We start from the raw sequence: 27,061 nt of genomic DNA on the forward strand, positions 1-27,061 counted from the left end.
CAGCCCAGAGCAATCAGGGCTAAAGGGGGCCAATCCTTGTGGTCCCAGAGCAAAGCCAGGAATCCTGCTCTAGGTTTGGGATGAGCATATAATCCACAATTTGGGGTGAGAACACAGTTCTCAGAGGAAGCCTCCCCAGGATCTTTTTGCTCAAAACTAAAGGTGGATGGGCAGCTGGGTAGCTCAGTGGAGTGAGAGTCAGGCCTAGAGACAGGAGGGTCCTAGGTTCAAACCCGGCCTCAGCCACTTCCCAGCTATGTGACCCTGGGCAAGTCACTTGACCCCCATTGCCCACCCTTACCACTCTTCCACCTATGAGACAATACACCGAAGTACAAGGGTTAAAAAAAAAAACAACTAAAGGTGGAACTCTTGGACAGGGCAGTCAGGGGTATGCCTGATTGAATCAAGTTCAGACTGAGAACTAAAGCTTACACCCAAGCCTGAGGAAAGTCCTTAAGCCAGCAACACCTCAAGGGTCAATTGAATCAGCATGGGGAGAGGTCTATCAGAGCTCTCAGCCCTCAGATCATCTGGTAAACTAGTAACAAACCAGAAAATAAAATGAAAATAGCACCAAGGAAGGACTAAAGTTTAAGAGGGTACCCCAATGACCCAGAAAACAGAGCCTATCTATAATTAGATAGGAAAAATGAGCAAACAACCAAAAAAGCACCTAACTCTAAAGAGTTTTTATGGAGACAAAGAGCAAGGTACAGACACAGAAGGGGACAGGGAAGCAAACACATGCAAAGTCCAAAAGAAAAAGATGGATTGGACATAGCATCTGGAAGAGCTCAAAAAAGACTTCAAAAACCAATTGAGAAAGGTAGAGGAACAGCGGGGAAGAGAAATGAAAGTGATGCAAGAAGAAATGGGCCAGTTGGAAAAGGAGAACCAAAAACTGACAGAAGAAAACCAGGCCTTAAAAATCAAAATACCATCTAGAAACTAATGATTTCATAAGAAACAATAAAGCAGAATCAAAGGAATAGAAAAAAGAGGAAAACATGAAATATTTTATTGAAAAAACAACTAACCTAGAAAATAGAGCTAGGAGAAACAATCTGAGAATTATTGGATTACCTGAAAGCCATGATCAAGAAAAAACTTTGGATATCATATTACAAGAAATTATCAAAGATAACTTTCCAGAGATCCTTGAACAAGAAAATAAAATTGAAATAATTCACAGATCACCCCCAGAAAGAAATCCTCAACTGAAATTGAACGTGTGATTTCAGTCATTTAGAAAAGTGGTATCAAACTGAAATAGACATATGGGCCACTAATTTGTACATAAGGATCCCTGTGGGCTGGATAGGAACTCAGTTTTAAAATGTAGTGTTGCCTATATTTTGTTGTATTTTTATTTATCTTGTTAAATATTCCCATTGTCATAAGAAACAATGAGCAGATTAATTTTTTTAAAACTTGGAAAGAACTACATAAGATGATGAAAAGTGAAGCAAGTAGAACCAAGAGAACATTTATATCAGATTTAATATTTGACGAATAACCAGTGAACAATCACCTCTAGAGAATGAACTAAGTGGAAACACAAAATATAATCTACATACATATAGTTGTTGGATGATGCTTTCTATGGTGTGGGGAGGTATGGGAAGACCTGAGATACTTAGAAATAAAAAATAAATATTTCCCATTGCATTTTAATCTGGTTTGAGCCACACTTGGGAGTATCGTGGACTGCATCTCACCTTTGCTTTAGAACTCTCTCAAGCTTTATAGTTTTCTGTAATTTAAGTCTAAGAAAATCTTAGATGGGGTATAGGGAAGGGAAGAGGAAATCACTGAAAAGATTCATGAGTTGGCAAGGATTTCATAAGCCAGTATGTGTTAGAGTTCAAACTTTAACAACTAGGTTGTTCCTACTCCAAGGTTAAACCTCTATCTACAATACCATGCTGCCTCATTTTGTAAATAGATAAAATAATTCATAAGAAGGACCAAAAGGACAGTAATGAAGAGGGGAATGAAATGTATACCAGTTACTACCAGATTTCAAATTCTTTTATAAAGCAATAATTGTCAGAACTATTAAATGCTGGGGACAACTAGGTGGTTCAATATAGAGCCCGGTCTGGAGGCAAGAGATCCTGGGTTCAAAACTTACTACCTGTGTGACCCTGGGCAAATGTATGCTATCCAAAATCTGTGGGAAACTGACATATATCTGTAAATTTGTAGTCATTCCTTAAAAGATAAGTGGTTTAGAAGAAAACATGATTTATCCATTGTTTATATGGGTATATGATTTGGGGTTTTGGTTTTTAAAACTTACTCTATTACAAAAATGAATAATATAGAAAAAGGACTTGAGTGATAATATATATAACCCAGTGAAATTGCTTGTCAATTCCAGAAGGGGGGAGGGAAACAACAAGAATCATGGAAAAAAAATTTTTAAGTAAAATAAAATGGAATTCTGGAGTGGGGGCGGGGAGGAAAGTAAATAGTTAAAGTAAATAAGTTTTTTTCTATTTTTAAAAAATTATTCCTTTTGGTTTTGTACCACATTTGGTTTTTTTTTTTATCAATTTTTATTATTATGTTTTGTTCATACATAGTCTAAATTTTCTCTTGTATTTTTCCTTCTTTCTTAGTCATTCCTTATAACAAAGATTTTTTTTTTTAAAGAAAGAAAAAAGGCAAAGGTGAGGCAAGAAAATCAGCTAAACCAATATATTCCCCACCCTCCAAAATTCCCCAGCTTTGGGTTCCCCACCTCTACAAAGAAATGGGGTCAGGTATCTTTTTTTGTTTCTCATCTTTGAGGACTAACTTGTTCTTTGTAATATTGCAACATTTATTTTCAATTATTTTGTAGTGGTTTTTTATATTTTTTGTATTGTTTTTTATATTGTTTTAGTGATTGTGCAGATTGTTTTTCTTGATTCTGCTAACTTCATTTTGTGTCAATTCATATGAATCTTTTCTATGTTTCTTAGTATTCATCATATTCATCAGTTTTATAGCACAATAATGTTCAGTTACATTCATATACCACAGTTAGGTTAGCCATTCCCTTTGAGCTCTCCCTTAGTTTTCAGTTCTTTGGCTCTACAAAAAGCACCATTATAATTTTTTTATTCATGAATTCTTTTCTTTCTTTGATCTCTTTGGGTTATAAATTTAGTAGTGGTATCTCTAAATCAGAAGGTTTGCATAATTTAGTGGCTTTTTGAGCATAATGCCAAATTTTTTTCCAGAAATGATGTACCAATTTATAGCTCTGCATTAATGTGCCTATTTACTATATTCTCTCCAACAGTGCTCTTTCTCATTTTTTGACGTTTGTCAATTTAATGGGTATAAAGTAGAATTTTAGAATTGTTTCGATTTGAATGTCTCATAATTATAGGTGCATTGGAGCATTTTTATGTGGTTATTGATAGCTTGGATATCTTCCTTAGAAAACTTCCTTGTTCATATACTTTGATCATTTATTTATTGGGGCATGGCTCTTGTTCTTAAATATTTAAGTCAGTTCTTTGAAATAAGACCTTGATCAGAGAAACTTCTTTAAAAAACTTATGTAGGGGCAGCTGGGTAGCTCAGTGGAGTGAGAGTCAGGCCTAGAGACAGGAGGTACTAGGTTCAAATCCGGCCTCAGCCACTTCCCAGCTGTGTAACCCTGGGCAAGTTACTTGACCCCCATTGCCCACCCTTACCAATCTTCCACCTATGAGACAATACACCAAAGTACAAGGGTTAAAAATTTAAAAAACAAAAACAAAAACAAAAAAACTTATGTACCATTTTTCTTTAGTCCATTTCCTCCCTGCTAGAAGAGAGTCATGATTATTTACACATCATTGGTTTTCTGGAGATATGGTACTCCTTTCATTCATCAGAGTTCTGAAATCTGTCAAAGTTGTAATTCTTTACAAAGCTAAATTCCAAATGAATAAATGTCCCAATATAAAATACTCTACCATGTAAGCAGCATCTTTCATAATTAATGGATAAGGGAAAATTTGTAACAAGACACAAGAGAAAACTATAAAAGACAATGTAGGTATTTGCAATTCTGAAATACTTTAAAGCTTTTATATATAAAAAAGCAAGCTGGGGAAAACAAATGACATTAGTTATTTCAGATGAAAGTTTGTCACCCAAAATTTATAGGTAATCAATATGAGATACATGAGCCATTTTCTGATAGGCAAGTGGTTAAAGGATATAAACAGTTTTTAAAGGAAGAAATATAAACTGTTAATAAATCACCAGGAAAAACTATCCAAAAACAATAATAATTAAGAATATAAATTAAAACAATATTGGCAAACAATTCCAGTATCTGTGCCAAGAAAACCCAAATGGAGTCATAAAGAATCAGACAACTAAACAACAACAAAATAAAAAACTGTAGGATGAATTCCTTATGAAGTCTCATTACATTGATTTCTATGAATACAGAATTGATTTTTCTCAATAAAAAACTTTTCCAACCTACAATGAATGAACCTCTTTTAGTGTTGAAAAATCTTTCATTAAGGTTTTTATACCTAAAAGACATCCTTATAGTTTCGTCTCAGTCTTCTAAGGAAACTCTCAATACTTTTCCTGGACCTAGATTGATCATTCAGACTTATATGACTTTTTAATGTTGTTTTTGTAATAGTAATAGTCATTGTGAATATTGTTCTTCCTATTGGTTCTGCTTATTTTATTTTGCATTAGTTCATATAAGTCTTCCAATGATTCTCTGAATCCTTTGTTCTTATAGTTACATGCCTAGGATTTTTTTGTTTGCTTTTTAAAACCTTTCCCTTCTGTCTTAGAATCTTTCAATTCCAAGGCAGAAGAGCAGTAAGGGCTAGGCAGTAGGGGTTAAGTGCCTTGCCGAGGGTCACACCGCTAAGAAGTATCAGAAGCTAAATTTGAACCCAGGACTAGGATCCCATCTCTGGGCCTGACTCCCAATCCACTGAGCCACCTTGCTCCCCCCATGCCTAGGTATTAAATAAAATTTCTTTACACCTTTGACATCCAAGTTCTAAGAATCTGCTTTATGAAATAAGTACACATCTATTTTTTATGCTATAAACCAGTATTTTTTTTAAGATTTTGATATGTAGTTAATTATCATTTGCAATTATAAACCAGAAGTCAGAAAGAATGAAGATGAAACACATGATTTACCTCCTGCTAGAAAGATGGCGAGCTTAAATGTAGACAATTTTCCAACATTGTTCTTTTAAGACATTTGGATTTTTGTCATATATAAAAAGCTTACCATGTAATTTGAAATGGTTATCTTGGCAAGAGTATTTAACTACTTTGTACTTATTCTCTATATGCTTTAATTTGTATACATCAGAATGAGAGCTCCTTGAGAGCAGAAATTGTTCAAGGCTTTTTGTTTTTTTTTTTATCTGTCTCCATTCCTTAACACAGAGTAGCTAATTCAGTAAATGTTATTTATTATTTGAGTGGTAATCCTATATCTCTCCACTGGTATGACCTTAATAAGCAAGCCTTTTAACTTCATTTTCCTCATCTGTCAAATGTGTTATTGGACTAGATGGGTCTCTTAAAGAGAGCATCTGAGGCCTCTTTAAATAAGAGTTTGGGGAAGAGTTTTTTGTTGTTGTTGTTTTCCCAACTCTTCAATCAGAGTGGCAGAGACAACTAGAGTCTTGATAAGATGTGAATCCCCAAGCAGATAAAATCTCAGTGCTGATGAGTTTTGTTGGGGTGGAAGAAGAATGATGATATTGGAGTCAAAACCATGTGATAATGGGAGCCATGTCCAAACCAAAATGGTGGGAAATGAAGAATTGGTAGCTACGTTTTTGAGCCCCCTTTAAATGAGGGTGTTAGGTGCTTACTTTGCAGCTCATATACTAAAATAGGAATGATACAGAGAAGATTAGCATGGCCCCTGCACAGGGATGACACACAATTTTATGTAATGTTCCATATTAAAAAAAAAAAACACAATAGAAATAAATAAATAATAACTTTAGGGTTTTTGTTCTTTTCTTGTTGGACTATTGTTTCCTAGTAGATGGCATTTACATTTAAAGTGTTTTGAGATAGAAATGGAAAACTTTAAAATTTTTTCAAGATGTTTTAGTAAAGGTTTCACAAAGATATCTAGAAATGGCAAGATATTCATAATAATTTTCTGGTACATTCAGACTCCATGACCATTTTAGTTGAAATTCCTTTGTGTAATGGGCTGTACTAGTAGAATTTCTCCAACTGTAAGAATCTGTGACTTTTGCTATGACTGAACATGGTAAAAAAAAACTTCATGGCCTTTTCAGATTCCTAGGAATTTTTAATGAAAAATGAATCTTGGAAAATTAGTTTGAAATTAACCAATCAGATAACTCATAGTCACAAATGAAGACACAAATGTGCATGATTTCTTTAAATGTAATTATCATTTCCTTTATTGGATCTCTCTATCATTGATTTTTTGAATAAATGATTGGGATGAAGAGCACTGTCTATTTCTATGTTAGCTCAGAAGAAGATTATATCTTTATAAGAAAATGTGGTCATTTTTATCTTAAGATTATGACATAAACAGAATATCAGAATTCTGTACTGGAACTTTTATGTTGAAACTTTTAAAAAGATAAGAGGCTAGAAAAGCTGGTCTAGGAGTGGTTCTCTGTAAGAGTGACTCCCTTTTGTTCACTAGCCGTCCCCAAAGACCAGAGCAAGCCACATATCCTGGCAGTGCCATTAAAGGTACCATATATGCAAGCAAGCCCTCTCATTTAACACTCTGCTTCATATAAACCAACACAGAATTGAATCCTAATTTATGACAACTTGTTCTAAAATTGATCTTTGCTTTGATGTAAGTACTGTATGGGCTTATGAACCATGAAAGAATTATCTTTTTATGAGTCGCCCAGGCCTCCCAAGGAAAATAATTTTATAATTACTAATTAAAGAAGCATTCAAACATTTTATAGCAAGCTCACAAAAATCAAAATAACCTAAATTTCTAAATTAATACAGAAATGGACAGTGCTCCAAATCTATACTGAAATCTGCCCACTTAATTCTTAACAAAAGGTATTTTTTTGTCTCCTTGCCTTAATCTGCCTTCTCTCTTACGCCTGATGACTCTCAAATACCCGTCCTTGGCATGGTTTCACAGCTTTGTGCATCGTGGGCGTCCTGAGCCTTTGGACCTTCACTTGGGCATGTTCCTTCCCACATTACTTCACCAGGCAACCCAGGAGCAGCAGGAGCGCTTCTTCATGCCCGCCTGGAACCTGGAGATTATTGGCACTTATGCCCAGACAGAAATGGGCCATGGTATGGTACATTCAGTCTATGCTCTGGGGTGGTTGGGCTTGTTGTATAAAAAGCCTTTTATCTATAGAAAGGAAGAAAAAAGAACTTCAGGGTCCAAAGCTTTCTTATATGTGTCTTGGCTTAGAATTGATCCTTGTTCAATGGAAATAACTCAGGTTGCCCAACTTCTCACTGTTACTTCTCTTTCTGTCAACAGTTTTGTCGTTTTTGTGACTTAGACTTTTATCTTGTAATTGGCTCCAGCCTGAGCACTTGACTTGTGTAAATACCATATTAGGGAGTTTACCGTAGAGCAGGTGTAGGTGTTCATGACAAATCAAAGTTAAGAACTTCTGCCAGAGAGGAAATGTTTGGGTTAAGAGCCTGGATTCAAATGTGGCCTCAGATATTTCCTAGCTGTGTGACCCTGGGTAAGTCACTTAACACCAGTTGCTTAGCCCTTGCCACTTTTCTGTCTTAGAACTGATACTAAGATAGAAAGTCTACTCCTAATTGCTCTTCTGTCTTGGAATTGATACTAAGACAGGAGGTAAGGGTTTTAATTAAAAAGAAAAGAAAAAGAATAAAGTATACATCACATATTTAGAGCTAGAGCTGGAAGGGACCTTTAACATCCTCAAAGGAACCTGAGACCCAGAGAAGTTAAATGACTTACTCAAAGTGGCAACAAAGGCAGATTTGCACCCAGGTGTTCTGACTCCTACCATCATGCTACCTGCAGAACAGATCTGAATCATTTTGCCTCAGAGAGAGTAAAACAACTTTATTCTGTGACTAGATAGAAATTGATTGCTAGGCCAAAAGACAGAATACACTGGGGCAGCTAGGTAGTGCAATGGATGGAGAGCCAGACTTGGAGTCCAGAGAATCTGGGTTCAAATATGACCTCAGATACTTTCTAGTCTTGTGATCCTCTGCAAGTCCCTTAACCCAATTCCTTAGCTCTTTCCACTTTTCTGTCTTAGAACTGATATAAGACAGAAGGTAAAGATTTTAAAAAATGCATGAGACTGTTCCTTTAAGTTAATTTTTACATTATTCATTATCTTCCTTATCTCTTTTCCGTACCTTTCTTTTTCTTCATTAACTGTAAGAGTCATTCTTAACATTCCTCTTCTAACTTGATATAAGTGACTGTCATTTACTACAATTTCCATTCTTCTCCAACTTTTCAGAAAATTAATTTTAGTTTGTACTGTGTACTATTTTTTTTCCTTCCACTCATACAGAATGTTTTTATTTTCTTTTTCATTCAAGAGCACCTTAACTCTAGAGTCTCAGAAACAGAGTTACATAGGATTTGCACAGAAGAACACTGTCTGTTTATGTGATCACATCCTGTCATTGCTTCTCAGCTTAGATGTTTTCATACTTTTCCTTTGAACAGATCTTCCTGGTTCATTGATTTGTCTATCTTTTAAAGAAAGAAGAGGAGGAAAAAAAGATAATGATAGCAAAAATACTTGCTTTTCAGGGGAAAAAATTAGGGTCTGTTATTTAAATACTCTCAACACCTTGAAAAAAAGGTAGTTCATACACAAAGGTTAGGCATTAGTATTCAGCTGAAGAGCTCCCAGATGTTTTCCTTGAAATTCTTTTTTTTTTTTTAAACCCTTACCTTCCATCTTAGACTCTATCAATTCCAAGGCAGAAGAGCAGTAAGGGCTAGGCAATGGGGGTTAAATGACTTGCCCAGGGTCACACAAGTAGGAAGTGCCTGATGTTACATTTGAACCCAAGACCTCCTGTCTCTAGGCCTGGTTCTCAATCCACTGAGCCACCTAGCTATGCCCCCTTGAAATTCTTTACATATTTACTGTGGCTTAGCAATATAAGCAGCTTTGTAATAATAAAAATAATTCCCATGAGTAGAAAAATAACAATTTTCTAAAGATTACTCATGTGATATGAGGAATTTCCAAGTTGTTTGTTCATTTAACTTTTAGGCACCATTTCCTACTTAGATTTACTATTTCCCAAAAATTATGGGTTGTGCATTAGCCTGAAAATACATTTGTGTTAACTCATATTTACAGTGCTGCCCTTCACTTTTCTTTTAAGCAGTGGCCAGTTAAAAAAACAAACTTGTTTATAGTCTGACAGGTTGCCTGGCACTGAAGGCATGTAAAACAGATGCATACTTCACTATTTTACTTTCAGGAATTCAACAGGCACTTGTATAGGATCCCTTCTTTCCCAACTTGACCCTCTTTTTATCTGTATCACGCTGTCAGTGAACATTTATTGTTTTACATGTTCCAGGCACCAGCCAACCTATAGTACAAAGAAAGGCAAAAACTCAGAACATTCTTTTGTATGTTCTTTTATGTTGTCTTTTTGTTTACCTAAGATCCTTTCCTTCATCAGATAATCTTTTATATTCTTTGTAAATACCAAGTATACTGAATGGGTGTAACAGATAACTTTGTTAGTTGAAATAGGTGTGCATCCCACTTAAAAAGTAGTCAGAAAGAACTCAACACTTTTTTTTAAACCACTACTTTCTGTCTTAGTAACAACTCTAAGACAGAAGAATGGCAAGGGTTAGGCAATTGGGGTTAAGTGACTTGTCCAGGGTCACATAGCTAGGAAGTGTCTTGAGATCAGATTGTATTGTACCACTTGGCTGCACCTTGTTAAAACTCTTGAAATGACGCCATTCAGTGGATATGATGTCATCTTGTAGGGAAAAAATTGTCTTTAGTAGGTGTGTAGTTTAAGGTAATTCAAATTCCGTTTTGCTACTACAAATCATCTGATATAGAGGTGCCTTAATATTGAAGCAAATCTAAAAACAGTATGAAGCCTATACATTGAGACATTCAGTAGAAAGTTCATTGCTTATACTCATTACTTTTTCTCTTGTTTGGCCTTATGAGTTCAATGAAAAATGGAAAACTTCCTCCACTGTTTGTATTTTCATTCTTAGTTGTCTAGGGCAGTGATGGGCAAACTACGGCCTGTGGGCCAGATGCAGCCCCCTGAAATGTTCTATCCAGCCAGGAGATATTATTTCTAATGTGACTAATACAATGAGTAGGATACAATACAATGAAACTTCGAAAGAGTTGCCTTAAAAATAGACTGACAGATGAGCATTTCCTTTCCTTTGGCCCCCTCTTTAAAAAGTTTGCCCATCACTGGTCTGGGGCATTGTGAGGTTTAATGATTTGCTTATCATTAAAAAGCTGATAAAAGGAGGCTAGCTACCTCTTCACAATATTACATTGCTTCTCAACTCATCTTGATATAAGAGCTTTTTTTAATAAGCATTCACAGAAATTGAAATTGAGCTAAATCGATCTCAGGAAGTTCCACATTATTCTTATTTCCCCTATGCTTTGTATTAACTGAATGTAATTCTTTTCTGTAGGAACTCATCTTCGAGGCCTAGAAACCACAGCAACTTATGATCCTAAAACACAGGAATTTGTTCTTAACAGCCCGACTGTTACTTCCATTAAGTGGTGGCCTGGTGGACGTAAGTAACTTTATCTACATTTTCACATTCGGAAATTAAGATCTATTATAAGATTCTATGTCAGATGGCAAGCAGATGTGTATTAAAATACACAAATGGGGAGGAGCAGCTGGGTAGCTCAGTGGAGTGAGAGTCAGGCCTAGAGACAGGAGGTCCTAGGTTCAAACCCGGCCTCAGCCACTTCCCAGCTTTGTGACCCTGGGCAAGTCACTTGACCCCCATTGCCTACCCTTACCACTCTTCCACCTATGAGACAATACACCGAAAGCACAAGGGTTTAAAAAAAAAATACACAAATGGAAAAGGAACTTAAGTCCAAATTTGTTACTAATCATCATATAATGTAGGTGTTGTTACGATTAAAAATGAGGATGGCCGAGATCAAAAGGGAGAATAGTATTTTAATAAAAGCCATGCTGATAGAGATAAACTGACCACGCGCCTGTAAGAAACCTTTCCAACCTCACCCTCAGCCATTTACCTTTCCTCTCTCCGTGCGCTCAGGTAGCTAAAGAGGAAGTTCAAAGTCACTTCCCCCTATTTTAAAACAGTCCCTCACCTTCAATACGTAATCCAAAACAGGAAACCCATTGGGGACCACAGGAAATGTAGTTCCAAGTATCCCAAGTGATTTTAAATGACACATAACCCCCCTGAGATCCATTGAAAAAGACTGGTCTTTTTCAGTGGATCTTAAACCAAGAGAAAAGAGGACAAAAGCTAGCCGCGTTGACAAAAAGCCAATTTTGGGGCAGTCCCCCACTGGCATAAGAGTGTCCATTCAGAATAAATGCATTCAATTCATTCAACCCCCATAGTTCAGATCAACTGCGCCCAAAGTTCAAATTTGGGTCTTCATGATCCAGTGAAGGCTCTTCAGGCATCTTTTGGTGCCTCCACCAAACAGGTTCGTCATCTGGATTCTGGGGGGATGGTACAATCCTTATCCTGAAATTACTCTCAAAGAATTTAAACTTTACATTATAGTTTACAAAACATACATTTTCTTCTGAGAATTAACATTACCCCCCTGAGATTACTTCTAAAGGAGTAAAAATTGACTTGGAATATAGATTATAGTTCAGACATTATGATTATAAAAACTTAACACACACACCCCTGAGGAAAATTTTAAATGACACATAACTCCCCTGAAAAGGTCAGCCAAGGATGCATGGCTGAGTGAGTCACGGGGGTGCATGAAATCAATTGACAAAAGAAATAATAAAAAGAATAAAAAGAATAAAATTCAAAAAAAAATTGTGAATGAAATGTAAAATGTGCAAAAAATGTAGGGGAAATAAACAGGCCTTTGATTCAAGGCCCAATGAAAGCAATTTAAGCAGTTTGCTATAACCCATTTAGGGCCAGGACTACAGAAAAATTGCCATTTACTCTATATATAGAGAGAGGAATAAGGGAAATGCCTTTCTTTGATCCGATTTTTCCCTGCACCTTCTCAGGGAATGAGCCATTAAATGATAACCAATCTTAGGTGCTTCACTAGGAATTTAAGTTGAGGGGACCCACGTCCTCTAAAGTTTTAGAAAAGACTGGGACTCCAGGACTCAAACCCCAATTTTCAAGCCCTTCAAGTATTGGCATAGAACTCCTGCAATTCATGCAGATTCTCAGTCAAATCTCTGTAACCATATGGCTCAGCACTTCTCCTGGAATCAGAGAGGCATTAAATCACAATCCCATAGTCTCAAGGCTCTTCAGATGTTTGCATGAAGCTTATATCGCTGTAAAATTAAAAAAAAAAAAAAGATAAATAATGATTATATATGTACTTCCAGTACAAGATGAGAAAAAGGAAAAATCAATTGCTCTAATTAAAAAAAGTTTTAAAAATCAAATATATATATATAGCTTAGAACTAAAAGGGTTTTGTTACCCAAAAATGAGATTTTCTGTGAGAGAAAGTGGGTTTTACAAAATAGCAGATTCACAATGCACATTCAAATAGAGTACCATATTTCTAATAACACATTTTAAAACAATAAACAATGGTGTTCAAAAAATCATATACTTGTTACAACTTTTAAACCTTGGCTAAGGGTTTCTCAACAAATTCTGTTACTGCTTCCATATAAAAACCTGATATTAAAAAAAAACCTTCTAGTCTAAATTATCCTCAAGAATTCTAGACCCTTCTGATAAAAGAGGCTAAAACATAGACTAATATAAAAAAATATATATATAAGACAACAATTCTTCACAATAAAATATATAAAGCTTATCCTTTAAGACAACAATTCTTTAAAATAAATACATAACAACCTTATCATTTATACAGAAGGGTACTAAGCATCTAAAGTAAATTTTTAAAAGACCTCTCATAAAATTACAATTTAAATCTCAAGGCAGGCACCAAACTCTCGAAGGTTGAACACAATTAAGGCGATTCATAACTTTAAAATGTGTAACTTTCAAATGGTATGAGAACATAGCATTGTTTTTTATTACAGTAAAAATGAAACCTGAAATAAATTAGGAAATATAATGAGTATCAGATAACAAGCTGGTCAAAACCTCTTACCAGTTCTATTTTTTTTTCTCATTATTTGGGAGTTACAATAAAATCACAAACAGAATTAATCTAGCAACCACAAACTTCACTGACTTAAAACGATTCAGTGCAACAGGAAAATCAACGAAATAAGCAAGATTAATTTACAAAACTAATTAGCAAAATACAGTAAGATACAGTCTCTTTAAAACAAATAAAACTCATTCAGTTCTGAGGTTTAAAAGTTCACCCCTGGTTCAATTTAAGGTTCTTTTGATTGAGTTCTGCTGAGTTTAAGGAGTTTTTTTTTTTTTTTTTTTTTTTTTTTTTAAATTTCAAAGTTCTGAGCAGGTATGGGGGTGAATAGGCCATGCGGCCCGATAGTAATCACCAGTTCAAGGTTCAGACACTAGGTCCACGTGGGTGCCGATCGTGGGCTCCGGGCTAAAGAAAAGCTTAGGTCAGTTTTGTAGAAAATACCCACATGGAGAGCTTGTGGGGAGTGCCTAAATTAGGTCTTTAGAGAAACACGTGGAGGGCTAGCATGCAGGGAGAAAGGGGAATATACTACCCAAATCTTTAGCGGCAGAGCTAAAGCAGTCTCTGAAGATCGAGATCTTGACAAGGGGCTCAGGACAGGACTAGCAGCAGCTCCAGCAGTCAGGATCGGAGAAGTGGTCTGCTCTGGTGAGTCAGCAAAAGCGGCAGAGATCAGAGTAGGCAGGAACGTGAGGCAGTGGTCTGTACTGGCGGACCCAGCAGGGATATGAGGCAGCAGTAAAATCGGCAAAGATCACAGGCACTGAGCATTTTGGTTTTAAAGCCAAAAGCCAGAATCAGCTGGCCTGACCTCCCAAGGTGGTTTGGGCTGGACTGGCTGGCTGAGTCCCGCCTGAGGCAAAAACGTGCTGTTGCTTTTAGCAAAAGCATGGCAAGGAAAGCCACTTTCCCTTTTTAAAAAATTGCCCAAAAAAGCTGAGCAAGACGGCCAAAAAACGGGCATGGCTTTCTTTAGGCTATCTGGAAAATTGAGAGTTCGAATTTCGACCTTCTGGTTTGCCAAACTGTTAACGATTAAAAATGAGGATGGCCGAGATCAAAAGGGAGAATAGTATTTTAATAAAAGCCATGCTGATAGAGATAAACTGACCATGAGCCTGTAAGAAACCTATTCCAACCTCACCCTCAGCCATTAACTTTCCTCTCTCCGCACGCTCAGGTAGCTAAAGAGGAAGTTCAAAGTCACTTCCCCCTATTTTAAAACAGTCCCTCATCTTCAATACGTAATCCAAAACAGGAAACTCATTGGGGATCACGGGAAATGTAGTTCCAAGTATCCCAAGTGATTTTAAATGACACAGTGTGTATCTTTTTTCATAACTGTAATATGTGTACATAATCTTATGTTCGTCCTTTTTCACTTTATTTCACATAAATATTCCATGAATTGACATAGTATGCAAAATTATTTTTCATAGTTAATATTCCTTATTTTGCTTGTCCATTTCCTTTATTGTTGAATATTTGAGCTGTTTTTAGTCCAAATATAATTGATGTGAACACCTTTGGACAAATGACATTTTCCCCCATTTGAATTATATTGTTAAGATATATTTTCTATGGTGAAATCAATAATTAGGTTTCAGTTTGGTAGGTTAAATTGCATGTTATCAGATGTTAAATAAATTTGATTTTTATAGGAAAAAAGAAAAAAGGCATTCTAGGAATATTATCCAAAAACTTGAAAAAAGAAAACTTTTGAAAAAATTTTAAATGAATTTCCTTTTGTGTATCTCAAAGTTTTCTCTATAGAAAGTGTTCTCTATAGAACAGAAGGAAAAGTCATATAAAGCTATCTTTTAGAAAATGGAATACGTTTGCTAAAATTCCAAATATCCTGGGAAATGGAATTGATGCTAGCAAAATCTTGAGTTTAGGGAGATCCTCTTTTTGAATGTTAGGTGTTGATATTCTCATTGAAAAATGTTTCTGATGGGCATTGAGGTGTAGTACATAGATAGAGCTCCAGGCTTGGAGTCGGGAAGATCTGGGGTCAAGTCTGCTCTCAGACATGTCCTAGCAGTATGACCCTAGGCAACTCACTTAACCCCAGTTGCCTAACCCTTGCTGCTCTTCTGTCTTAGAATTGATGCTAAGACCAAAGTTACAGGTTTGTTTGTTTTTTTAAAGAATGAAAAATGTTTCTGGGACCTTGTAGTATAGCCTCAAAAGCATAGTTCAGACCTTTGAACACAGCCATAATTAGGTCAAGTAGTTGTGAATTTTTTTTAAGAATCTTGATTATTTTATTTATTCTTTGATCTCATTGTTGCAGTTGGGAAAACCTCAAATCATGCCATAGTTCTGGCTCAGCTCTACACTAAAGGAGAATGCTATGGATTGCATGCCTTCATTGTGCCCATTCGGGAGATAGGAACACACAAACCTTTACCAGGTAAAATTCTATTTGTTTGGTAGCATGGAGGGAGATGAAATTAACCTCTTTGGTTGTTCTGCTAAAACATTCCTGCTGTTGAAGACACTTATTTCATTTTACATTCAAACACCCAAATGGAGATAGAAACCAACTATAGATAGATTATTTAGTCTTTGTGAACTTTTAAAGACTAAGTAATTAGCATTAGTGGGAACTATTAGATTATCATTGTTTTCCAGCAAGGAATAATACTTAGAGCCATTGCTAATAAAAGGAAAGCTCCTGTAATTAGAATAGTGCTATGGGGTTGCCTTGTATCTCACTTTAAAATACATTAACATGATTGAGCTTATAATTTTCATGTATTCTCAGTTTGATGTGTTTTCCCTTGCTCCCCAATTCCCAAAAAATATTGCCACGAGGAAATGATTTTTAAAAGGGGAGGTTACCACAAAATATTTTGTTTATACTTCAACTTCTCAATTTTTTCTTGTCCCTTTATTTTCGTCTTTGGCAGGCATTATTGTTGGAGACATTGGACCCAAGTTTGGCTATGATGAAATGGACAATGGTTACCTAAAGATGGACAACTGTCGAATTCCCCGGGAAAATATGCTGATGAAGTATGCCCAGGTATTTATAGAACACAAAAGATAGAAACAGTAGTAGACTTGGAAATTCTCGTTGGGAGTAGCCATTAGAATAGAAAAATTTTGTTTTGATAGTTAATAGCATAATTTTACTACTCTGTTGCCTTAAAATAAAAACCAAATCAGCTTTTAAGGAATATATTTTGTTTTACCCAAATTACAGTTCAGATTTAACAACAAGAAAAAGCAGTCAATATACTCATTTTATCTTTTTTCCGGGTAGGTCAAACCTGATGGCACATATGTGAAACCTTTGAGTAACAAACTGACTTATGGGACCATGGTGTTTGTCAGATCCTTCCTTGTGGGAGAGGCAGCTCGATCTTTGTCTAAAGCCTGCACTATTGCCATCCGCTACAGTATAGTAAGGCACCAGTCTGAAATTCAGCCAGGGTAAGAGTGATCGATGTCTGAGAAATAGAGTTTGCTAAAATTGTGTGTAACCATTCAAAATAGTAAACTTCCCAGATATTGCATATACGTAAAGCACATGAAGATGCAAGATTTATATTATGATACTTCTGTTCTTACTACTGTAATCTAGACCTATATTTTCTTCTGTTGTTAAAATGGGAATTTTACAACAATTCAGGGCAGCTGGTTGGAGCAGTAGATGGAGAGCACTGGGCCTGAAGTCAAGAAGACCCAAGTACAAATTTGTCCTCAGACACTTACTAGCTGTTTGTGACCCTGGGCAAGTCACTTAACCCCGATTAACTCATCTGTTAAATGAGTTGGAGAAGGAAATGGCATACCACCCTGGTATTTTTACCAAGAAAACCCCAATGGGGTCACAAAGGGTCAGACACAACTGAAATACCTGAACAAAAAAATGGGAATTACCCCATCTTTTTTACCTTGGAAGCAGGATAAAACTGGCAAGAAAACTTCTATTCTCTAGATGAAGAAGTACTGAGCAAAATTTGAACATTCCTCTTATTGCCAGAAGTTAGAGATTTTGGATAAAGACAGTAACTTTAACCTGAATGTCCTTTACTTTTATAAGTGATACATAGTGGTTCATACCTCCTCCTTCTGTCATCAGTAGGCATAGTTCCTTCCTGACCCTTTCCTACCTGAAAAAAGAAGTTATTAAAAGAAGAATGGACTGTTAGTGTCAGTAACATTTAATAACAGTGGTCAGCCTTTGAAATTAAGTATCTAGTTCCTCCTTTTAAAATCACAATCCAAATATCCTTCATTTAATCACTTAACCACAAACCTCATTGCCAAAACTATCTTCCATAGATGCTGATTGTCATTTTCCTGCATGCTGCCCTAGCATATGAACTCCTAACTTAGACAGAAAAGAAACTTAATGGAAAAATTAGAACTGAACATTTGAAGAATTGTCAGCTTCTGTGAAACACATTTTCCTTATTCTCATTTTGCCATAGTGATCCTGAACCCCAGATCTTGGATTTTCAGACCCAGCAATATAAACTTTTTCCTCTCTTGGCCACTGCTTATGCCTTTCAATTTGTGGGAGCCTACATGAAGGAAACCTACCATCGTATTAATGTGGACATCAACCAAGGAGACCTGAGTGAACTGCCTGAGGTATATTTGATCTGGATGACTAACCATAAATTTCAGGAAGGCCTTTGATAAAATCTCTCATACTATCTTTGTGGATAAGAGGGAGAGTTATAGGTTGGATGATAATATAGTTTAGCATGTGGAAGCATGCAGAACTAAAATCTCAGTTGTTTTTAAAAATGTTAAAAAAAAAAATGACAGCATCCTGGTCTGAAGTCATCGAAGAGTCAAATATCATATCAGTCTTCCTTGCAGAGTTCAGAGAGGGATCTTGATTCCCTAAAACCAAGGTTTAGTTTTGTGAACAAAAGTGGTAGTGACTTCTTGTTTAACCCACTCAAGAGAGGTATCTCATTCACATTTGATCATACAGAAAGGGAAATCCCTTAAAGGAAATTATTAAAGAGACAGTATAATTGGTTTTAAAAAGCTATCTCTCCTGTTGGTGAAAGCTCTCTGCACTTTATAATGGAGGACCTTTTTTCCCTCTTAAAGATGTTTGTTACAAATAATGGTTAAGATATTTCTGGGTTTTACCTTTTAATAACTGATGATTTAGTGAACCTTTCCAATACGAAAACATCAAAGATTGGATAATAATACAGTTTAGTGCATGGAAGCATGCAGAACTAAAAACCTTAGTTGTTTTATACAATGTTTAAAAAAAAAAAAGGTAGCATCTTGGTCTTGATATCTGTATATAGAGAAGCATAGCATATATACCCCCCAAAAAAAAGCTGACAATGACATTAATGTTATTCTGTTTAAAAAACTCATAAACCTTAAACCTGAGTTATATACTTTGTTTTACTTTGTTGTGGAATTTTGTCTTTTGTTTCACGATAACTATATATATAACTTTAAGCCTCTGCCCAAGTCAGATGCTTGTATGTTAATAAGTTTTCTCTGACTTTAGCAGTAACACAAAGGCATAGAGTTTTTCTCTCTCATAGGTGGATTCAGAACAAGTTCACTAACCCCAAAAAGAGGCAATCAGTCTTAGCTTAATGTCCTTAGCCCAGTACCCCAGGGTTCTGTCCTTAACCTACACTACTCAATATTTTCATCAATGGCTTGGATCTGGATGGCATCCTTATCAAATTTAGAAAAAACACGAAACTAAGAGAGACAACTAATACTAGTGACAGAATTAGGTTCCACACAAGATCTTAGTGCACCAAAATGATGGACAGCACCTAAATAAATGAAATTTTAAAAAGGATTATTGTTATATATACTTTGGCTATACTTATACTTGGGTTAAAGTACAGGATGATGGAGGTGTAACTGGACAACAGTTAAATGAAAAACTCTAGGAATTTTATTGATTTGTAAGTTCAATATGTCAATTGTGAAATGACAACCAAAAGAATGTATAGTAATCTTAGATTGCTTTAATAGAAAAAAGTGTCCAGAAAAGAGAAATAATAGTTTTACTGTATTCTGCCTTGGTCAAACTATATAGAATTATGTTCAGTTCTAGAAGCTGCATTTTAGGAAAGACATTGATGAGCTGCAGCATGCCCAGAAAGAGGGTGATGAGAATGGTGAGTGGACTGAAAACCATACTCTAAGTCTAGTGTTTTCTTAAGGAACATGGAAAGGGGACCATGATCGTTTTTTCAGTTATTTGAAGGAATCTTATGTGGAAGAGAGATTCAGAATACTTGGCTCAGAAGGCAGAATTTATAGCAATAGAGGGAAACCTCAGAGAGGCACATTTCAATATAAGGAAAACCTTTATTATTACTTTATTGTCATTTCCAGATTCTCTCTCTCTCTCCCTCTCATTCTTTCCTTAATCATTGAGAAATAGAAAACCCATTGCAAATAGGAAGTCACACAAAACAAATTTCCAAAAAAGAAAAATAAAGAGAAAAAAAATATGCTTTAATATGTACTCTTGAGTCCAACATTTCTGGAGCTAGAGATAGCATTTGTTATCATGGGTTCTTTAGAACCATGGTAGGTCATTGTGTTGACCAGTGTTAAGTCTTTCATAGTTGATTACCTTTACAATAAAGGAAGACATTTCTAATCCTTCAAACTACTCAGGAGGCCATTAAGAGGCCCATCACTGGAGGTTGTAGAAATTGGATGAACATTTTGTCAAAAATGATGTAGCGGGAATTCATGTGCAGGTATAGATTGAGCTAGTTAACTTCTGAAGTATCTTCCAACAGTGAAATTCTTTGAATACTCAAGGTAAACTGAATACTCAAGGTAGACCATAAATAAATTCCAGACCCTTTCTCAAAAGAAGGCATTTTTCTGATTAAAACTAACCATCAGGGTTTTACTGGCTGGCTGCCTCTCTCATGCCACACAGGCATCCCTCTCATCATTTCCACTTTATGGAATCTCTGGCTTTCTTCAAGTCTAAATGTAAACACCATCTTCAGTATTCTTTCCTGTCCCTTCCAGGGGAACCTTCCCCTTTAGATTCCCTCCATCTGTTCTGGGTGTATCCTGCCCATATACCCATTTATGTACATGTTTGCCCTTGAGAGCAGAGGAAACCTTGCTTACTTAACTCTCCCTACAAGCCACGTACTTGCAAATATTAATGAATTAATCTGACAGGCATTGGCTAAATAAATACAATATGCTCTCTAAGAAAGTTTCTTCTACACTACCTAAACTCATAGTTATCTTCATCTCTAATATTTAGATTTTGGGTGGTTTTTTTTTTAAGCTTTTACTTTCATTCCAGTAATAGTTCTTAAGAGAGAAGGGAAAGGGCTAGGCAAATAGGGTTAAATGATTTGCCCAAAGTCACATAGCCAGGAAGTGTCTGAGGTCAAATTTGGACCCAGTTTCTACTGACTCTAAGTCTGGCACTCTATCCACTAAGCCACCTAGCTTTCCCAGGAGGGAGTATTTTCAAGGAATGAAGTGAACAGTTCATGCAAAAGCATGGAGATGTCCAAGTTGAAGAAGAGAAGGAAAGACAGTTTTCTGGATGGAAGAGAAGAGGAGGGGTCAGTAATGTCCATTGAGCCAGGGAAGCTAAGTTGGGGGCAAATTTTAGGGCGTTAAAAATTAAATGAAGGTTGAATGCAGTTAGGTGGCTCAGTGTTTAGAGTCTTAGGTGTAGGAATAGGAGGTCCTGACCTTCCTAGCTGTGTAACCCTGGACAAGTCACTTACTCCCAGTTGCCTAGCTCTTAACATTCTTCTGCCTTGGAACTGATAATTAGTAGTGATTCTAAGAAGGTAAGTTTTTTTGTTTGTTTTTCTCGTTTTTAATGGAGGAGTTTATGTTTTATCCTAGAAGCAACAGGATACTCCTGAAGTTTGTTGAGCCAAGGGATCAGGTAGTCAGCTCTACATTTAAGGAAAATTCCTTCCACAGCAATGCAGAGGATGAACTCAAGTGGGGAGACCTGAGACATGGAGGCCAGTCAGGAAGCTGTTGCTGTAATCTAGGCAAAAGGTGATTGAGAGCCTGAACTAAGGTGATAGCCTTACAAGTAGAGAAATGGGTAAGATACAAGAGGTGTTGTAAATGTAGAAGGCAAGATTTGATAATTGATTGAACATGTGGACTGAAGAAGAACAAGGAGTCCAAGATAAAGTCCCAAATTAGAAGCTTGGTAGATTAATAAAATGATGATGCTTTTGATAAAAATTGGGGCATCTAGAAAAGAGACAGCTAGTTAGCACAGTGGATAGAGTTCTGGGCCTGGAGATAGGAAGACTCATCTTCCTGATTTCAAATCTGGCCTTACTAGCTTTATGTCCCTGGATAAGTCACTTAACCCTGTTTGCTTCAATTTCCTCATCTGTAAAATGAACTAGAGAAGGAAATAGCATACCACTCTAGTATCTTTGTCAAGAAAACTCCAATTGGGGTCACAAAGAGTCAGACACAACTGAAACAACCTGTTTGGGCTTGCTTCTATCACAGAGTGAAAAAGAAAAGGCTTTGTCAATAGAGGTGCCTAAGCTTCTAACTTTAAATTACATGGCCCTTTCCAAGAGGATGGCTTTAGACTAGACTTCTAAGAAACTCTCCTATACAGACTTCATGAATTCAACAAAAACAATAGCCTAAAAACAATAGAATAGATTCCTATTCTAATATATTCCTTACACAATTGCCAAAATCTTTCTAAAAAGCATGATCTAAACTCCCCTAATTCAATAAATTCCAGTAGCTCCTTATTACTTTCTCCTTTGAAGTCTTCTCAAAAAAATTTTTTCCACTCAGTCAGAATTATAGTAGTTGGAGTGGACCAACCCCATATATCTTTTCTGAAGGGATTCTAGACTTGGATTACTTCTCTTCCCCAACTCCTGTCACTATACTATAGGTCTTGAATATTTATGTCAATGCTCTATCAGACTCCCTAACTTCTCATATGTTCAACCATCTAAAGTCCTGTGGATTAATTACTTAATTCCCCTAGGATGATGTCTATGTGAAAGGAAAGAAAAAGACAACTGAGGCAGTGGGATTGGAGGGCACCACGAGGACAAAAAACAGGACTTGTCTGTCAAGACAAAGAAAAGAATGGTAAAAGATTGTGATCAAATAAAGGAATTTAGGGGTTTGTGAATGTGAAAGTAGAAATATGAAGGGATAGCAAGTTCATGGTTCTGACTACCTCTGAGTATAGCTAAATGTTGGATGGAGAGGAGTCTCCTGGGAATTGAGTAGATTGAGGTGACCCTAATTGGGTCACCACAAAGTCTTAGGATCAGGGACTCCAAAAGCAGGACACTGATGTAATAGTATTTCTTAATAGTTTAGAAGACAAAAAGAAGCCCAAGTGCTAGATGTTTCCACAATGGCAAGTTTATTTTAAAGCTAGTGTCATAACTGTTTTGTACCCAATTACTCATTCTTCAACAAAGGGGGAGCACAAGTGAGTGGCTTTGGCTACTGTGAAATATCAAGGAGTCTAATATAAAGAGTTGTTGTCAGTACTAGGTGAGACAACAAAGACTTTGAATTCAAGTCCACTGAATGATTATACTTGGAAATTAGAAGATCACCCCAGGAGTGTGGTACATTTTTATTGCTGTTTGTGTGGATATTTGATTCTTCTCACTGGACACATTTCTCATCTGTTGTATATAGTCTTATGGATATCTGTTTTTCCTCTTTAGCTTCACGCGCTGACTGCTGGGCTTAAGGCTTTCACCTCTTGGACAGCTAATTCTGGCATTGAAGCCTGCCGGATGGCTTGTGGTGGGCATGGCTACTCCCACTGCAGTGGCCTCCCAAACATCTATGTCAATTTCACCCCCACCTGCACCTTTGAAGGAGAAAACACAGTGATGATGCTCCAGACAGCTCGGTAAGGACTTGTGTTTTCATTGCTGACATCTCTTGATAAACATATTTGCCCCCAAAAGACACTTTCTATAATTTTCCATCCTGACCGCTAGCCTGGGTTAACATTTTTTTCCTTGTTCTGCTTTTGTACCTCAAATAATCTGTCATCACATTAACTTGTGGGCTTCCTCCATGGAAGAGTAGAACCCTTTAGTAGAAGGTATTTTAGCAACGGGATTCATTATCTCACCAGCTTGTTAAGCTTCTTTGAACTTGAGCTAGTCTTGAAATAGTAATGAATGAAAATAATTACATATTGCCACCATGTGGTACTAAAGCCATTTTCAGAAAGTCTTTCCAAACTAGAAGGTGAACACATTTAAGCCACCATAAAGAGTTCGTGTCTGGTTTATGCTCTGTATGGATATGGGGGTTTTTCTACAAGTTAGTAATTTTCAAGCTTGAATCCTAAATTTTGGTAGGATATTCATGGCCAAATCTATAGCCATTAGTTTCTGTTTCTTGTAGTATGGGTGCAGAACTGTATCCCTGAGCCTTCCCTCTGTGTGGGATGAGTTAGGCCTTATGCTTGGTTGTTGTAGTACCCTTGAGAGCCCAGCATCACTTCCATGACACACGACACATGACACAAGAAGACTTTGGAGTATGACTTTAGGAAGGAGTGTGCCCCTATTGTACTATGATTTAATGGTGGACACTTAAGACACACACCACCACCACCACCCGTCAGCCTTCTTGGCCCAAAGTGGCTTCAGATTCCTGGACCACAGATCTGTTCACCTGCCAGACCTCTTTCCTTTCTCTGTAGAATGAGGAGTTTGAGCTAGATGATCTCCAAGCTCCCTTCCTGTTCTGAGTTCTGTGAGTTAAGTTTTTTTTTTCCACCTTTGTCTCTTTGAAAACAGTATAATTCAATACACGCATGTTTTTTACCTTTAGGTTTTTGATAAAAAGCTATGATCAAGTGCATTCAGGAAAGTTGGTGGGCGGCATGGTGTCCTACTTGAATGACCTGCCTAGTCAGCGCATCCAGCCACATCAAGTGGCAGCTTGGCCAGCAATGGTGGATATCAACAGCCCAGACAGCCTAGTAGAAGCCTACAAACTTCGAGCAGCCCGGTGAGTTTAAATGCCAAACTGTGCTGTTGTATCTTACTGATAAGATTAAATTCCAAATGGATATATGACTTGGACATAAACATTTATTAAGTGCCTCTGGTGTCCCAGGTACTTTACTAAGCACTAGTAAAACAAGGAAGAGCAAAAAGCAACCTCTGCCCTCAAGGAGCTCAGTCTAATGAGTGCACCATGCAAAAAACTGTACAATAAGTTACATACAGGACAAACTGGAGGTGGTCTCAGAGGGAAACCACCAAGATTAAGAAAGACTAGGAAAGGCTTCTTGCAAAAAAGTGGGAATTAAACTAAGACTTGAAGGAAACCAGGAGGTAAAGATGGCTAAGAAAGTTCCAGGCTTGTGAAAATGTCAGGAGATTTGGAATATTATGTGCAAGCGTAAGGATGGGATTTGTGCAAGGGGGATGGGACAGAAAGAGCCAGAGAAGGAGTTGCTGACAGTTGGTGACAGTTGAGACCCAGAGATTTCTCTGGAGGGGGAGAGGAGAAGAAGAGAGAGCTTCTGGCGAAGGACTGTGTGGAGAGAGGAAGAGGACATCCCAGCTCGGATCCAGTCCTGAGGGCTTCCTGAGGATCTTTCTTTGGAAATTGAAACCTGATTCCCTGGTCAAAGCCATTCATTGTATCTCAACCATCAAGACTTTAATCATCGAGTTAGCTAAGTTTTTGGACTCCATTTTGGGAACGATCTCTTAGTCTCCTTCACCCATTACCCAGCCTTGCTGAGAGACCCCCTTTCAGTCAAAACTTACAATTATAGGAAAGGATAGAAATAGAAATAGAAACAGAAGGAGAAGAGGCAAGGGGAGAACCTTAGAAATGGGAACCATTGGGTTTCCCACCTAAGTGACAGACCCCATAGGAATAGCAAAGAGGGCACACCAAAATCCCTCTGCCCTTCGCCCCTTTCCCTATTCCCTGAATTGCGAATAATAGCCATTCATCCATCAGATAGCATTCCAGAGTGCCTGAGAGACTAGGAGGGAGAGGAGAACCACAGCTTGGTCTGGCTGCCTTCATCTTGAAGCCAGACCACCCACTGTGAATTTAACTGATCCGGGGAGAAGTTTATGTAAACCCCGTCCTTATTCAGGATCGGATTGGGGTACCACATATCTAGTCTTATAGGGAAGCCTCGCCCCCAACTCCTGTGGGGCAGCCATCCAGGTCACCCAGTTTCAGGGTTACACCCCCTTAAAGTCTCCCAGTGTATATTTGGCCCTAGGGGAGAGCTGGAAGAGAGACTCACCACATAGACTCTATCTCCCCTCTATCAGACAGTGGTTTAGGTAAAGTACCTAAATAATCCCGGGAGTGGGGGGGGGAAGGAGGGGGGGAGACAAACCTCTGTTTGAACCAGACAGCAACCATTTTTCTCCTATCTACTTGAGGGAAGTCAGGAGGTAAAGATGGCTAAGAGAACCCAGGCCTGTGAAAATGCCAGAAATCAGGAGATTTGGAATATCATGTGCAAGGAGGCCAGTGTCATCAGATCATAGTGTATTTGAAGGAAAGTAAGATGTAAGAAGACTGGAAAAGAAGGAAGGGATCATAAAGAACTTTGAAAGGCAAATAGAATTTTATATTTGACCATAGCAGGAAGCCATTAGAATTTATTGAAGGAGGGAGAGAGTCTGTGACATAGACCTGTCCAATGGCTATTCTGGTTCTTGCCTCAGTCATTGTGGCCCTGATTCTTCTCCTCTGTAAGAAACACAGCAGTGCCTCTTGACTTGTCTGCTGGTCAATAAAAAAGGAAAAAAGGCTCCTGAAAAAAAAAGCAGGGGAAACCTATGCTTCAGAAGATCAGTTTTTGAGGGGCATTTGGATAAATGGTTAAAGTGGTTAAAGTGCCCAGGCCTGAAGTCAGGAGGTCCTGGGTTCAAATAAGGCCTCTGATATTTCCTACCTGTGTGATCATAGGCAAATCTCTTCACCCCCGATGCCTACCTCTTCCTTCTTAGAACTGGTACTAATTCAGAAGGTAAAGGGTTTTGGGGATTTTAAAGGAAGATCACTTTGACAGCTGAGTGGAAGATAAACTAGAGTAGAGAGACTTGAAGCAGGAAGGCAAGCAACAGGCTATTGCAGTAATCTAGGAATAATGGAAAGGAAGCCTGTCCCAGGGTGGTAGCAGTGTCAGTGGAGAGAAGGGGCTGTATACGTGACTTAGAAGATGGATGACACCTAGGTTAGGGACCCAGGGGACCTGGGAGAATAGTGATGCCCTCAATAGCAATAGGAAAGGTTAGGGGGAGAAGAGAAGAGTTTGGGGAGAAAGAGAATGAGTTGTTTTGGACTTGTTGAATTTATGATGTCTGTGGGACATCCATTTTGAGATATCTAATAGGCAATTAAATCAAGCAAAAAGTGGGAAGAAGAAATAGAGGGCCTAAGACAGAGCCATGGTTAGAGAGTATGACCCAGATGAAAATCCACCCAAAGGGACAAAGGAAGAGGGCCAAACAGAGAGCAAAAGAACCCAGAGAAAGTAGGGTCATGAAAACCTAGGGAGAGAAGAATATCAAAGAGAAAAGAATGATCTACAATGTCAGATTCTATAGAGAAGTCAAGGTGGTGACATCATAACCAAATAAGAGAAAAGAGGAAATTACTTTTCAAACATCTAGGTCTCTAGAGGAAGAGTTCATGTCTTTAGGAACCATTTACGAAGGAGTCAGTCGCAAAAA

General features: G+C 37.4%; 1 protein-coding gene and 1 non-coding gene across 3 annotated transcripts in view; both read left to right on the forward strand.

The window, feature by feature from the left end:
* ACOX1 (acyl-CoA oxidase 1) overlaps positions 1-27,061 on the forward strand; it is a 56,381-nt gene that overhangs the window by 20,681 nt on the left and 8,639 nt on the right. Inside the window, exons 3-10 of one of the 2 annotated variants that reach the window (XM_044674395.1) lie at positions 7,151-7,311; positions 10,685-10,792; positions 15,640-15,759; positions 16,259-16,374; positions 16,615-16,784; positions 17,789-17,951; positions 23,045-23,235; positions 24,174-24,353. In XM_044674395.1, coding sequence (XP_044530330.1) covers positions 7,151-7,311; positions 10,685-10,792; positions 15,640-15,759; positions 16,259-16,374; positions 16,615-16,784; positions 17,789-17,951; positions 23,045-23,235; positions 24,174-24,353 — 1,209 coding nt within the window. The remainder of the gene's footprint in view (positions 1-7,150; positions 7,312-10,684; positions 10,793-15,639; positions 15,760-16,258; positions 16,375-16,614; positions 16,785-17,788; positions 17,952-23,044; positions 23,236-24,173; positions 24,354-27,061) is intronic. The other variant, XM_044674394.1, reaches the window with a different exon arrangement.
* LOC123248101 lies at positions 5,851-5,956 on the forward strand. Its single transcript, XR_006506205.1, has one exon. It is a non-coding gene; the product is annotated as a U6 spliceosomal RNA (small nuclear RNA).

This window comes from Gracilinanus agilis, chromosome 4 (genome assembly GCF_016433145.1).
Source record: "Gracilinanus agilis isolate LMUSP501 chromosome 4, AgileGrace, whole genome shotgun sequence".
In the NCBI taxonomy this organism is placed as follows: Eukaryota; Metazoa; Chordata; class Mammalia; order Didelphimorphia; family Didelphidae; genus Gracilinanus; species Gracilinanus agilis.